Source organism: Pelobates fuscus, chromosome 1 (genome assembly GCF_036172605.1).
Source record: "Pelobates fuscus isolate aPelFus1 chromosome 1, aPelFus1.pri, whole genome shotgun sequence".
NCBI lineage: Eukaryota > Metazoa > Chordata > Amphibia > Anura > Pelobatidae > Pelobates > Pelobates fuscus.
Window position 1 is genome coordinate 69,765,650 of NC_086317.1, and position 16,664 is coordinate 69,782,313.

General features: G+C 38.9%; 1 protein-coding gene across 1 annotated transcript in view; it reads right to left on the reverse strand.

The window, feature by feature from the left end:
* Positions 1–12,795, reverse strand: part of SMTNL2 (smoothelin like 2) — a 94,380-nt gene extending 81,585 nt beyond the window's left edge. Inside the window, exon 1 of the mRNA XM_063443842.1 lies at positions 11,608–12,795. Coding sequence (XP_063299912.1) covers positions 11,608–11,952 — 345 coding nt within the window. The 5' untranslated portion in view covers positions 11,953–12,795. The remainder of the gene's footprint in view (positions 1–11,607) is intronic.
* Positions 12,796–16,664: the final 3,869 nt, after the last annotated feature.

Sequence of the window (16,664 nt, forward strand, 5' to 3'; positions counted from 1 at the left end):
ACTCGGTCATGTGACGTCAAACATCCATGAAGATGTTGAACGTCATCAAATAGCTCATAGGAAAGCATGGTCTTCTATGAGAAGCATTTGATTGGATGTCTGCGCGTTGCTCACCATGCACCGTGTCCCCAATGCTCCTCTATGAAGAGCACTGGATTAGAAAATCGTTGAGGAAGCGATGCCTCACTGATGAGGTGACAGCAGGTGGAACGAATAGCAGCGCATAGGGAGAATAGGCGCTGGAAAATAGGTAAGCAAAAGCATTTTTTTTTTTTAATAAAGTAAATTGTATTCCTCTTGAGAGGGGATCAATCTTATTTGGGACTAGGGCAGATAGTGTGTATTCCCAACTCTATAATGTTTATTTTGTATATATTTTGGTACCAGCGCTATTAAGAAATGCATATTCCCTTTTTCAGTTACGCAATTCATCTGAGTTTCAATTCTTTGTCAGTGCGTTACACTGTTTCTTACACATTTGAATGCAGAGATTTTAGCTACGAACATATTGAAATGAGAAATAAAAGAGAAAGAAAAGTCAAAAGTTGAAGAGGTCTTATTTCAATTCAGTGGGTGTGTTAGGAATGTATGCTGACTTGTTGAGACACTCAAACCAGACCTGTTTTAAGTGTTTTTCTGTTTTTTTTTTTTTTAAATTGTCAGAAAATTATACAATCAACACTTATGCAAACCAATTAGTAACAATTAAGAGTAAAAAGGCCTATTTAGGTGCCTTGCATGGTTCATAGTGCAAGAAGCTACTGAATATTGTCATTTCATCTTATTTATTAAAGCTACAGTTATAGTTTAACCAAGGGCTTAGTTATTTGCCACTGCAAGACTGGAGGGTCAGTTTTACTCTCACCACAGGTGAATTTTCATTCACCAATGGCTAGTGGCTTAATCTTCTCCATCTGCCTCCAAATCTGACACATGGCAAACGCATACTCAGACCGTGCAACTCCCAACTAAAAGGTGCGTGTGATCTTTAAAAGAGAACATTATAGTGTCAGGAATACAAACATGTATTCCTGACACTGTAGGTTTGAAACCGCTGATTAGTTGGCCGCCCGTCCTCATCCCTGGTTAAAAAAAAAAAAAAACTAAAAAAAAAACCCTCACCCTTTTTCCAAAATGTATGATCTCAATACTTTGCATAGGCAAAATGTCAAGATGCACCAATCAGCATCTCCTCATTGAGAGCCATTGAATCAATGCATCTTTAAGAGGAAAGTTTAGTGCTTCCATGCAGAGCGTGGAGATGCTAAACATCAGTACTGCACACAATGTAGAGTGCCGAGTGAGTGACTGCCAATAGAGGTGTTCATAGGCAGTAATTTAAAACAGTGTTTACATACAAAATCCTGCAGGGACAGGCAGTAGACACCAGGACAACTACATTAAGCTATGTTCAGGTGACTATAGTGTCCCTTTAACCCCTTAAGGACCAAACTTCTGGAATAAAAGGGAATCATGACATGTCACACATGTCATGTGTCCTTAAGGGGTTAAATATACCGTAAAAGATGGCTTAAAGGGGGCACTCCAGACTCCTAAAGCTTTTCAGCAAGCTAACATGCTTTATGTGTAAAGAGTGTGTCCCATTTTTTTCATTTTGGAAAAAGTGAAGATTTCAGTAGAAACTGTCACTTTTATAAGTTATACTGGTTACACCCCCCCTGGGTTTCTGGTTTGGTTAACTCGGTTGCACTGAACTCAAGAGGCAGCAATTGCCCAGAGCACCTGCCTTGCAAAGACTTCTCATTGAGCTGCATTGGGAAGTCAGTGATTGGACAGCCACAGAAAGACTAGGTAGGGTTAGAAAAGGAGGGCTTGCACAGGCAGTAGACAAGAGAGAATTACAGGTTTTGCAAGCTTTTTTTTTTTTTATATATAACTACAATTTAAAAATTGCATAATTAAATACATGCAAGTTTCAATTTAGGGTATATCTACTAAATAGTGTTTATTTATTTTGTATTTAGGCTGTTGAGTGTCCCTTTAATGTAGCAACACATCTTTGTAAAAATAAATAAAATGTAAAATATATATAAAAATAAAAAGAACTATCACATAAATATGCAACGTTTTACATTTTTGTAAAGTGATACGGAATCTGTTGGCACTATACAAATGGCAATAATAAATAATAATAATAATACATTATTGGGTCATGGGGTTCCTACGCTTTCTGCTTTATTAGGACCTTTTAAAATTAATCCAAAACTGGAAAAGGAACCCAAAACATTGCATACACAGAGAAAAACAGCAGTCAGCTGCTTGAGACTGGCTTTTAATTATACATTCTCATCAATCTGCCTGTTTGTTTTCTGTCTAGTCTTACACTTTGGTACAAGGCACTGCAGTACTCAGCAAGGAGTTAACGTCTGTTTCACAATGTAAACACCACTTTACAAAATACTCACATATAACAGAGCTGGCAAGGGAGTCGCACAGGTTTAGGTTGAGCGGTGACAGGAAAATAAATAAAAATTAAAAATATCACGCGAAGAGAGAGCAGCCAAGCAACAGCTGCAAAATCCATTGGAAATCAAGACGTGTACATTCATTCACCTTAACCTATCCTTGACTAGTTTATACCGTTCACGGCTAATATTTATGGATTTCTGTAGTTAGTATCATAATAAATTCTGCACAAATATATTTTCTTCTTGTGAAATCAAGTCAAGGAATTTGTACTGGAAGCGACAATTCTTGTTTAAATAAATAAATACAAAATTCTGATATAACAGCAATGAAACTTAACCAACAATGTTATTAAAGGGACACTATAGTCACCAGAAAAACTACAGCTTATTGAGTATAGTCCGTCCCTGCAGGCTTTTTGCAGTAAACACCGTCATTTCAGAGAAAAGGCAGTGTTTATAATCCAGCCTAGGGACACCTTCAGTGGCCACTCCTCGGGTAGCTACTTGAGGTGCTTCATAGTGTGTAGCACAGACTTTAAGCGTCTCTGCCCTCTGCATGGATACACTGAACTGAGATCATCAGAATTGACCATCTCAGGTAATCCATTACTTTCCTAAGGGAAAACATTGTTTGGCTGAAATCATCACTTCTGATTATGTCAGCCAAGCAGGCATATCGGGGCAGAGTAAGCACCAATCGGCTGGAATAAAGGCAAGATTGTATATTTTATACAATGGGAGTCATGTATAAAAAAAAAAGTGTCAGTTCTGAAAAGTGGTACATATGCGCAGGAGGGGTAGGAGTCACCAAATACATCTTCCCACTGGTTTCCATGTAGACTGCCCCACTTTTAGTACCGTACTTCAGAAAAAAAATACATTTTATACATAACCCCATTAAATTGTCAAAGTGAATGCAAAATGAAGGATTTATTAGGTGTAAACAGAACAGAGCAATGTTTAACAATAAGGGTTATAGTTGTACTAAGCAAATATACATTGCGCAAATAATAATAATTAAAAAAAGCGTGCTAACAGACCTTTTTTTGCACAGAATTAACATTAGGTAGTCCAGAACAGAGTTCCAAACTTTCCAAGTCACGTGTCCCAGAGGTGTAAGTAGCCACCTGCACAAAAGTGCAAATATTCAATCAGAAACGCTGCATACAGATTCCTGCCACCATGACTACTTCTGAAAGCAAAAGTGGTAACGGTTGTTGGAGTAACCCTTTAAAATGGAAATAATGGGGCTATGCATAAAAAGTGTTCCTGAGAAGTAGTCTGCAGTACGAAAAGCGAGACAGTCACCATCAAACCATTGGAACCATTCGGTTGGTGACTCAACACCTTTGCCATGTTTTGCACCACTTTTCAGTACAGACAATTTGTATCTATAATTCCCAATTTGTTTTTTTTTTCTTTCTATCTTTATCATATAAACACAACTAGGAAACTAATTTACTGCTGGAATCTCAGAGATGTGCTGTGTAGCATCCTTGAAGAATTTATCAGCCTTATATACCTACGACAAATTGCAGATCATTTTAAAATTTGCCTTTTATAGAGATTAGTAACAGTTAAAGAGGAACATACATAGTAATAATGTTTTACTGGTGTATGTCTAGAGCCCCATCAGCTGTAAGTCACAGGCCATTGCAGAGTAATTGCCCATTTTACTCCACTACAGCAGTTATAACTATTAAGCGATATAAAAGTTAAAAAAAAAAAGTTATATAAAGGGTAAAAAAAAATCCCTCACATGAACTGTCAAACTGGAGAAGCAAAGGCTATTTAAACTATTTACATAGCTTCTTACTACATGTTCAGTGTGGATTTGTGTCAGGAACATGAATAGTATGTATGTCTCACATTGTGTAATGTAACTAGACATGTTCCTCTTTATGAATAAAGTATGATAATAAATGGGACACATCAAAGTGTAAGGGTTACCGAGAGGTTAGACGAGGAGTGACTAAATAGCAGAACACATTCAGCATTCAATGACAGCAGTTTAACAACATAGTTCCAATATTGTATCAAAAGCAGCAAAGGGAGTAGTCGCCCAGATGGGATATGAAACCGGCTATTGATTTCCAAACATATCATCGTGCTTTGTTTAGCAAGTCACAATAGAGATATAAGCCTCCAAGCTCTTAAACGCACTGTGCGCATGAGAGGGAGAGAAACACTGTATTTCAAGTGCTTCTGGGCACTTTGTTTGGGGGGAGGGGAAGGGGGGATAAAGTCCACACACTTTTTTTGTGGCATTTGGGCAATGGGGAGTCCCTTTAAGGGCACTGCTTTGCAACAACCATCTCGATTTTGACATAAACAACCATGGCCAAATGACTTCCTTCATCCTTGAAACCAAACTGAATATACTTCACAATATAACTTGACACAGATTTCTAGCACAAGTGGTTTTGTAAAAGAAGATGTATGAAAACGAAGAGGTCTACCATGTGACCTACAGGACACCTATTTGATGGAAAAGAAGACCGGAAAAAAACAAAAAAAAATTACATTGTTGTAATCTGTTACTTTGGATCCAAACAAAAATTGAATTTTACTACACAGCAGTAAATACATTAAAATCACTTCACGCTTTATAGTGGAACTGTCTCCTCTCCGAAAGTTACAGCTCTTCATTCCCTTACCCATGGAGATGCAATTAAATCATACAGAACAGCAGCAGAGACAATAACTGCATTTTCCTGGACAGCACTGTTGCCAGCGCAATGCCATTGTGCTATGATGCTCTGGGTGCATATGTTTATAAATGCAACACACATGCATGTGAGAAAATTTCTTGCACAATCTTGTATTTCCCCATAACCCCCTGGGTTACATTAATTCACAATCTGTGCTCTACATACAAAACCATGTATGCAAAAAATATGCAACGTGCGGTCTTGTCAACTAGATTGGTTCAAGGGAAGTGGCTGCTACAAACCAGCATAACGTTAAGTGACCTTAATGGTGAAATTTGCATTTATTTCCCTACTGAACTATATTACAACTTATTAAAAACGTATACACTCAACCATATCAGTACCAAAGGTAATATAAGGATCACAGGTCACAAAAAGTCGATGGCCATTTTGAAAATGATTTTTTTTTTATTCATTAAAAAAAATAAAAATAATAATCAATAGTAAAATTACAGCAACAATAAAATATTTAGCATAAACCGTTGGTAACTTCTTGTTAGCTAAAGGTTTGAGTGAAAACCCTAACAGTAGGAGTATCGCTTTACTTTTTCAGTCATGAAAAAACTAAAATTAAACAAAAACACAACACCCTCCTCCCAAGTCTAAAACCAACACATTACAACGTTGACCTTGATTCATTCTAGTTCATACATATTAAGAGCAGTGTTCCAATTATACAATATTGCTTTATGGCTTTAGAATTGTACCACTAAAAATCAAATTAGAAAAAAATAAACCAAGGGAATGCGCAATGCCTGAAATCTATAAATGTTATAGGAATGCACAATGCCATGTAAAGGTTTTCATGCCAAGCATTAGTCAGTGGTGGCCTTTGAATTAAACATTTTCATGTTACATGATACAGCACAGTAAAAATGCCCATTGCATCTGCTGACTTTAAACAACCAACATTCGCCTCCGGTTAGGAAATAAACACAAAAAGCAAATAACTACCTGCTGCTAAGTACCGCTTGTGGTACCTACATAAACCTCACTCAAAAGCTGAACAATAAACACACACACATATAATGGAACCCTTAAAGTAAATGCTTGATAACAATGAAGGCACCAAAGCTTACCAGAAACATAGAAGACATGGTCCTGCCTAGGCTCTCTCTAGGACAATCTGACACAATGACTGGGCAAGGGGGCTACTTAAAGTGGTCAGCTATTTTTAACAATGTCATTAAAGGGGGAGGAAGGAGGGAATTCCACAGCAAATGTCCAGCAGTGAAAGACATAAGAGGGAGTTCTGCATATGGCCACTTGACTTAAATTGCCATTGATGATCCTGAGTTCTTTGAAGACTGATCTATATTAAAACATTGTAGCTATTATTTCTTTTAACGCTCACTAGCCCTACTTTAAGTTGTTTATCTGTGCGTACATCCTGTTGTAATTAGATCATCCAGGAACACTATTTAGGTCCAGTTTCAGTTTCAGGGATAATAGTCACTGCTCTAATACAGAAAAAGAAGATCTATCTGTAAGCGTAAATTAATATAAAGTGAAATTAAACAGTGATAAAATCTCACCATTGAGTAAGCAAATTCGGAAGCAGTATCTAATTCTGTAGGGTAAAATGAAAAAAAAAATTAACTTAAAAAACAAACAAAAAAAGCCTCACACACACACATCTACCAGAATACCATGCAAAAAACTGCCAAGTCACTAAACATCATACTCTGCCCCAGAGATGGACAACACCTCTAAGTAGAATATCAAAGGGTTTTCTTTAATTTAGGACAGAGATCTACCTTTGTTTACTAATTATGGTAAAAGTTCTTTACCCTTTGTGTCACTATACCTCACTCCTAGCATGTAAGCTCATAGAGCAGGGCTCTCAAACCCACTGTTCCTGTGCGTCCACTTGTCTGGTTACAAATACATTTCTTTTAGTTCACCCATTGTACAGCGCTACGGAATTTGCTGGTGCTATATAAATAATAATAATCTGGTTATAAGCTTCCAGACACCAGGAAAGTACAGGAGATAGATAGGTGGGATTTCAGGTCTGTACCTATAACCTTATCTGCTAACCTCTCTGGACCCCGAAGATTTTCCCTTTTTGTGCACTACTAGGGAAGGAAATAGGGGTGGCCTTCCTACAACGGGTCAGTACAGTCAGTCTACAAAAAGTTGGAGGACTGTACAAGGCATGAAGGCTATTTGTATATTTATTTCCATTACTCTGTCACCATAACTCACCCTCTGATAAGTTAAGTCACAGCACCCTGAATAGTAGCTGATACCCGGTGCCGCTATGGGTGTAAGCCTTTCTAAATTTTGCTTATACACCCCAATATGGAGGGGGTGGGGCTATGAAAAACTTTGGAGAATAATGACATTAACAGAAAAAAATACAGGTAATATTACCCAAATTGATGGTACAACTTTTTAAATCAAAGTTATAAGGATACAATGGTTACCCAGGAATCAAACTAACGTTTGAACATACATTGCCGATAATTGAGTTTTCAAGCATCTCAATAAATTTTCACAGCTTTTTTCAGGTATATAAACAAAATAATTTCTACGGTATCCAAGAACCGTAATCGGCATCGTAGGATACCAGTTATTAGAATTATACGCCATACTTTGCTAGGACAGCTTTGTATGTGATAGAACAAAACAAGCAGCCAAACATTTAGAGTCTAGAATATATAGCATGCTTTTATTTTCCTTCATTTAGAGTTATTTGTAAAATCCTCACGTGCATTCCAATTCAGAGTTTATGTTCCTACGATGAACATTTTTCACACAAAATCCATGACATTTCCATGGAAGTCCTTGTCTTTTACATCAAAATTGCATGAAAGTAGCACTGTTGCTATGTGAGATATGGTTGAGATATTGGATGGCACACCTGCTAGGCACAGTGGGTTTTCAGAAATCCGAGCAAAGAATGCACATGCGCGGTCTGTGGCTTTCCAGAGAGCAAAACACATTTTATACAGTGGACTGGACCATGTATAAAGAGTGGACACGGTCAGTTTTATCCTTGACATGTGCACAGTCGTTATTCGGCATGTACTATAAATCCTCCCCATTACCTTTAATAAACACAGACATCAATTTTTCTGTTGGAAATATAAAGTCCACAGCTTTATTATATTATCATAAAGAAATTAACATAATTTTAGGGTCGTTGCCAACAATAAGGATATTTTAACCAATCTCGCTCCGTACCTAAATACCCCCGGCAATGACCCCATACCAATATAACAGTGTATAACAGTATACATAACATATAACAAACACACGGCCTACCAAAGAGGCCCCACCAACTATTTAACTTGTAGGGGTGTACCATGACACCCCTACACCCCCAGGTTCGGAGCCACCGACGGGCTCGAACCTACCAACCAACTGAACCAGTCCTGCCTACTCCAACTTAGACTTTTTCCATGACCACTTCCTACTCCACCTACTTCCTATTTTTCTAGCCCATCCCCGTCGCTATGACCAAACTGGGAACACTAATAACTGCAGGGAGGGTGGGTGGGACAAGTAACAGGTTCGTGCAAGTTGAAAATTAAAATGGCCACTCTCTAAGATGGCCGTGCTATAACCCCCTAGGCCCCTCCTCCATAACCACCTGACAAAGTCCTGCCCCCAATTATTAAAATCCATACATGCCTACTCTCTGACCCTGTCAAGGCCCATTCTCCTTACTGCGTTGCTCCATGGGCTACAGGTGTGAGAAGGGTCTACCTGCAGCTGCACGGAGCAGTGCACTTTACATTTAAAAAGTAAACCTTTTTTTTTTGTATATGTATATACATACACAAAATGTAAAAAAATATTTAAACACTTTAAATATATATATATATATATATATATATATATATATATATATTACACACACATATACATATACATATACACACACACACACACACACACTTAACCCCTTAAGGACAAAACTTTTGGAATAAAAGGGAATCATGACATGTCACACATGTCATGTGTCCTTAAGGGGTTAAAGGACCACTATAGTGCCAGGTTTTCCTGGCACTATAGGGTCTCTAGGTCCCCCCCACCCTCTGGGCCTCCATCCCGCCGGTCTCTAGGGTGAGGAAGGGGTTAAACAGATACCTTTTCTCCACCGCCGGGCTCCCTCGGTGGTAGGGACTCTCCGCCTCCTTTCCAGTCATCGGCTGAATTCGCATGCGCGGAGCATTCAGCCAGACCACAGGAAAGTATTCTCAATGCTTTCCTATGGACGCTGGCGTCTTCTCACTGTGAAAATCAGTTAGAAGCGCGGAAGCGCCTCTCAATGAGACAGCAACTAGAGGCTGGATTAACCCATAGGTAAACATAGCAGTTTCTCTGAAACTGCTATGTTTACAGCAGAAAGGGTTAATCCTAGATGGACCTGGCACCCAGACCACTTCATTAAGCTGAAGTGGTCTGGGTGCCTATAGTGGTCCTTTAATGTAAAGTAGGAAGGGTCAAGTGTTACACATACAATCCGTTTAAGAGTCAATGTTCTAGTGGCCAAGAGTGCTTACACGTCCATTATGAGATGTGTCCTTCCCAGCAGCCTGTTTAAGTGGTGTGAATGTTTATTCAGTTCTCTGTAGTACAGTGTTGTCTGCATAGGAAGCGATGTAAAGCAGAGATGACACTGACTCAGTAATGTTACACAGGCCCCTGAACTCAGCAAGTCATTTAGAATTCTATTTCCCAGGTTTGCACCTGGGAAGCATCAGTATCGGATTCACCAAATGGAATTCCCAGCAGAAAGTGGTGTGAGATTTTCTCAGCTCCTTCAGCTGAGGAACTATAAAAAATATTAGCATGCGTTACATACAGCTATATGGAGATGTTGAAAATTTTAAAACAGATCGCTGAGAAAGGGGCGTACAGAACAGAAAATCATCATCAACATAGTTATGGTAGTAGAAAAGAGAAATAATGTTAATATAAAATTGTCAAAATTATACGTTTGATAGCACACAGACTAAATATCAGTCAATAAACTGATGTCAAGTTATTTTCTACCGACAAGGACACTTCTTGCATCAATGTCATGTGCGCTACATAATTATGATAAAGTGCACCAGTCCTACAAAGATGCACACATTCTATAGACAAAATTAAGTCTACACATTTTCTAGTTAATGTGCTAGAAAGTGTATAGAACATACATTATGTAATAATTAAGACTAAAACCCTAAATTATGTTACAAAAGGGATAAAATACAGTTATTTAACTAACAATGCACACAGCACCATCCCTGTGTACTATAAGCACAGCAGTGAGCACTGCTGAACAGGTGCACATCTCAAACAGGCTCAAGAGCAACCTTCACATAATAGTACTGTTTGAAGTTTTAGGTCTTGCGATTTTTTACTGCCATTAACAGTATTTTTGCTCTACATTCCTAAACAGAACGTAAAATGAAAAAATTACACCTTGCACATTATTTCAGCATTAGACATTGCAGAATTTATTACATTAACAAAATTACTTATGCACTTCAATTACGTATAGTGACATTCATAAATTGTACCTATGCAGGTCTATTACAATTATTATGAAGTTATATTACCAATAAACTTTCCTGGGGGAAAAAAAAAAATCATTATGCTGTGCCTTTAAATTTGACATTGTCCACACTATAAAAACCTATTCAGTTTGCATAGGATATGGAGCAAGGAGGCCCCCTGTTGCTGTCTTCTTGCACATAGTTGCTTATAATGCAGTAATAACTATGAATGAGGTTATGAACAGGCTGATAGTTGCGGAATTGCTGTTACCAACGTATTCGTCATATCTGATGAATGGAAGGTTTGAACTAATATCTGATAAACCGCCATGGGAAGACTCCAAAGGGGCAGGAATGAGAAGACCCTGCGTAAGAAGTCAAACTATTCTAAAACAATTTGACTACTTACAATAGGGATGTGCTGGGCACTCCTGGCACCATAACCACTGCATCACAATATAGCATTTATTATACTTGGGAGATTTACTTTTAATGGTCATTAACATTATTTATATGTCCTAACCACCTAGTTCATAGCTTACTTTCGTGGTGATATTTTAGACTGAATGAGAATTATAAATCTGCAGAACATATATCCAGTAATCAAAACTTTTTCTCTTGGATTCTTCCTTGATGGATGTATTTTCTGCAGAATATGATTTTTACATACTGCAGGACAGCAATACCAGTGAGAAAGTAAAACGCAGTGGATCTAGGAACTTTTACCTGGATGGTATGCGCAATAAAAAAAAGAAAGCAAAAAACAAACTGGCATTTCAGCTCAACTACAGAAAAGTACAAAAGTAGGATACCATCACAGAAACAGAAAAATACACAATTCTTTTGGATCAACAGCATAAAAAGATGAATATTAAAAGGTTGGACAAGGACATTTTTTCAACCTAGATTACTATGTAACTATATTCATCTTGGTCCCATGCTCAGCCGTATGCCCATTCAGTACCCACTCACCTGGGATTTCGCAGATACTGACAGCAGGGCATGACTGGAGTACCTCGTCTGCGCATCTCCGCTTAATCCAGCTGCCCGGCTCAACAGCTCCACTTGGCGGCTTAGCCTTTCCACCTGCTCCCGAAGTTGGCGGTTTTCGCACTGCAGGTCGGAGACAGAGCGGGAGAGCGGCCCGGCCAGTCTCAGCACGTCCTCCAGTTGCCGCTCCACCCCACGTCTGAAACTGTCCATTTCGGAATGGAGCTCTTGCACTGCACTGCGCATTGTGCAGTCCTCGTCCTTTCCTGCTCCGGCATGGCACAAAGGGGCCACAGGATAAATTGATACTTCCCCGCTGGGATCCATGCCGCACACCAAGCACTGCACAGACAATAAAGCGGTGCTGCACCAGAGACGAAAGCTAGTTTTGTGTTTTTTTTTTTTTTTTTTGTTTTTTTTTAGCAGTTCCTCGAGAAAGCTTCAGCACTAGAATTAAAGAGCATCATGCACAAGCACACCTTGCTTCCTAATGAATGGGACTACTGAAACCAATCAAGCAATATAGAGACGTTCCTAGTGATCCAGGTAAAATGTGTACTTGCACTACTGCAATTAATAAGTGGAATTCCACAAGTCCTCACTTCAAGCAGGAGTACTGAACAAGAGTGTAACTGGCAGTGCACTGCTGCCTACTCAGGTGTGAATGCACTGTCAGTGGAAGATACTGTGCACTGCTGCCTATTCAGTTGTTATGGTGGACTGTAAGTGGAAGATACTGTGCAGTGATGCCTATTCAGTGGACGATACAGTGCACTACTGCTTGCTCAGGTGTGATAGTGCACTCAGTGAAAGATACAGTGCACTGCTGCTTGCAGTGTGATAGTGCACTGCCTTGCAGTCAGCTCAGTTGCTTATTTTTCAGCCTCAGAGCATTTCCAGGAACCAAATCCTCAGTGATGTCAGTTCTGCTCAACTTGCAACAAAACTGATACAGTTCTCCGGTGGAATCTTTCAAATGTGCAAGAGAGTGCCTTACCTGGGCAGTGCAAGCAGAGCACTGCAACTAAATGCAAAGTCTAGTTTCTTGCTGCACAAAATAAATATATCCCGGTGTCAGTGCTGCTCCAGGAGGTGTGTTAATAAATCCCAGAGTGTGAGTGTTTGCTAGTGAGTAGGTCTGCCTGTGCACTGCTCCCCCCTCTCACTGAGTCAGCTGGAGGGAGATGCTCTCAGGCAGGGGAGGGACTGTGTGCAGGGGTGGGGGCTTCTCTCTCTCTCTCTCTTGTGTAACCATGCTGTGCCAAAATAAACACACTCCTTATCTCTCTTCAGCGGATAACAGGAGGAGGGGTGAGGTGACAGCCATGTGTAAAAGGCACAGTGTTGAATTGGGCGTCCCTGATAATGACCTACTCCTTTACATTCATTGTCTACCTTTACATTCACTGTCAAAGGAAACTCACACAGAGCAGGCTTTGAATAAAGCACATTCCAGGACTAGACACACAATAACATATGACACCGCTTACAATCGGTTTTGGGACTTATAAGACTAATATTGATCAGACTTTTATCTGCTGGAGAGACCAGTAACTTGCTGTTGTGCAAGTGTATATATAATTAACTATCGCTGAAACATATTCTACAATAATATATCTTTAAAATAGTGGCCAGCAAATTAGAAATGGTGATCATCAGTTTAGCGTTGTGGTATTGACGTACCCCTTTTTTAATGTTGTAAAGTGCTACGGAATAAGTTGGTGCTATATAAATGCCAAAAACAATAATGATAACATCCCCATTGATATCTATAGGGTTAGGTAGTTGAAATGGGTTTATGTACCAACACACAGCGGTTCTGGATTATTCCCAGTACAGCAAAACCTTACAGAAACACTTCATGTCTAACTATTGGGGTTTATACACTAAACTTGAACTTTAGCGAATTGAAAACCAAATTGCTAAATTTAGGCTAAAATAGTCAAGTTGTGAGCTGGAGAACTTTTCCATATCAACTATTTAAGCCTGTTAACCATTCTGATTCTCGTTTCTTCAATTTGGAGTTTAGTGAATAGACCCCAGTATGCTAGCGTGCAGAGATACAGCGACTTACCCACTAATACTAGTACAATTTCCTCTAAAGTGAGGCCTAAAGTGACTTGGTGTGAGTTCACTTCAGATACTGCACAACATTGGGATTTGTAGAAAATTGATAGAATTAAGATAATTTTAGTTTCTATATTAAAAATTTTAATGCACTATCTAATGCAGGGGTGCCCAAAAAGGTAGATCTCTATATGCTTTAAAACTACAACTTTCATGATGCTTTGTCATATAAAAAAAGGCTTGCAAAGACATGCAAAGCATCATGGGAGCTGTAGTTCTACATCTGGTGATCTACCTTTTGGGTACCCATGATCTAATGCATTTCAAAAGATAGAACGGGTTAATTCCAGCTTAAAGTGTCCCTTTAACTCACTGTTTTGATAGCAGAAACTCTAAAAACATCTACATCCTTTGTCAAAATGGCAGGCAGCTGTACTGGAGCTACAGTGCAATCTCAACGCTACAGGCTCCAATATTTCCTATTTATTATTGTATTTTTATTGCATCTTGATTTGCCTGTTTCTGTTTAGCTCCGTGTGTCCTAGATTCCAAGGGTTAAACTTCTTGCTATAACTATGAATCACCGATTCAAACTTGTCTAGTGACAAAAGAGGCAGTGTGAGCATATACTGTAACACAAAAAGTTTATTTGAAATGTCTCCACCTACACACACACTCTTTAGAGACCATGATCCAAACCCTGAGCTATGTATAAAGTCCATACAGCATGTAATTGTTATGTGCAAAGAAGCCAGCCTGAAGAGACCCACCTGCACTCACTTTTCACGGGTCACTGCTTTTGAAGAGAACTGATGCAGCGTTTTGTCATAAAAGGACGGTGACTCTCTCAGTTTTCACAGATTAACATTTCCACATGGGTTTGATGTCATTAAGTGCTTGCTCTGACTGTGTAAGGAAGGCTTCTTTGGGGGCTTAACTGCTGATCTCTGTTCTTTTCCAAATTCATGAAAATAAATTTGGAAGCAAAAAGTAAAATAAAATGAGACAGTTATTCCTTCTGTTCCATTATTAGCTAGATTGAGGAGGCAGATGAATGTTCCCCATTCCCTCACACCATGAGCACAAGGGTTAATAAAATGTGTCCCATCCACTTCCTTATTAACTTATTTACATTGATGTGCATAACGTGAAGCACACCCCGAAGAACTCATTTAATTGAACATTTCATTAATGTGTTTATTCATTCATTCATTTTTTACCTTTGAACTCTATCTGAAGAAGCAGTATCGTAGATTGTTTATACAGTGTTTATGCGTGCCCCTGATGGAACTGCAGCGTGCAGCGAAATTTTTGTTGGGCTTATGCTTTTAGCACATCTTAACTACCGGTATGTTTTATATTTTGCCTCCATTTATTGACAGATGCACGCATGTTCAGGCGTTCCTTACATAGGACCGTGCAAGCGCATGTCATGCACTGTCACATACAGCATCCCTAGTGGCTTTTTTTTTAAATTTAATATGTTACATAACCTTTAACTTTACAGCAGACTTCACTTGCCGATACCGACACTAAATGCATACACGAATAGCTGGGGGATTCACTCAGACTATGTCATTGTTCTCTCAAACTACAGAGGTTTAGCATTATGTTTTTCCAGTATTACGTATTTAGTTTTATTTTTGTCAGAGCAGTTATATGCATGGGCGCCTACAGAATATTTTTGTAAAGTAGTAGCCCAATAGCAGATCTCTGGGGTTTACGTCTGAAGTAATATCATGAATGCAATGTGACCCAAGCACAAACAAGTAAACTAAATTTAAAACAAAATAAAGCAGGTATTGTGTTTAATTTGAAGTCCGGTGGTTCACTTCTTAACCTTGAAGAAATACTTTTTGGTTTCAATTTAATGTAAAAAGTTTTGTAACTTGTATATTTGTGCACTATGCTGATGCGATGCATTACGAGCCTGGTATAAAACTTTTTCCATGGCTGCGTTTTATTCCGAGTCTGGCTCTGTCTACAACAGCTGGGTATCTACCTTTTGGCCATCTCTGTCCTAATTTGATTATGCACCTGTCAAGCTTTCCTCCAGATCGGTGAATAGTCAAGTTTCATGTTACAACTCTTATTCGAATACGCAAACCAGGTTCTACCGTTACAGGCTGGCCTGCCAAATAGGTCATTTAATACCAGATACTAAATAATATCACATCTTCTTGTGGCTTATTGAGGAAAGCTTTGGATAAACTATCAAGGTTATTCACTAAAGTGAGAAGTACATTTGAGTTCAGACTTGAAGTCAATGTAGCTGAAGTGAAAGCCTAATTGATTCAGAGAGTTCCACCGTTTTTACTTTTATTTTGAAATTCACTTCAAATTTACCTTGAATTCTCACTTTGCTGAATAACTCTTTATATGACATTTATTAAAGCTATTCGTTACACACAGTAAGTTAGCAACAATAGCACAAGCTATTAAAATTTCTCTAAGCATCTGCCGTCTTCAGGATTCACACATTCTTTGTATTTGCTGCAATGCATTTACTTGGGGTGTCTCCAAGTCAAAAGGCTATTTTGAATGTGGACCTTCAGCTCATTATGCCTAGAAAGGTGTCAGCTTCAGCTCACTGTCTAGATCCCCAAAAGGGCCCAACTGATCATCTGGAGTTGCTGTATCTCTTGTGTAGAGATAACTTGTCTATATTTCATATCTGGACCGCCCACATGGATGGGATCAGTCTGATATGCAAATGGTATAGGTTCTCTCTGAAATGGCATAAGTGAGCAAAAACTTTTTTGAGACTTGAGTAGAGACTAACTGAAGGGTAAGCTATTGAGGATATTGATGATTTGCCCATTATCAGAGTTCTCATATTCATTGTTTTTGCTGCAACACATTTGCTTAGGGTCTCCTTAAGTTGAAAGGGTAATCCAGTTGTGGACCCAATGCTCCTACTGGGGTATTTCGCTCTCCCTTCAAGTTAGTGGTTCCCACATAAGTCCATCCTT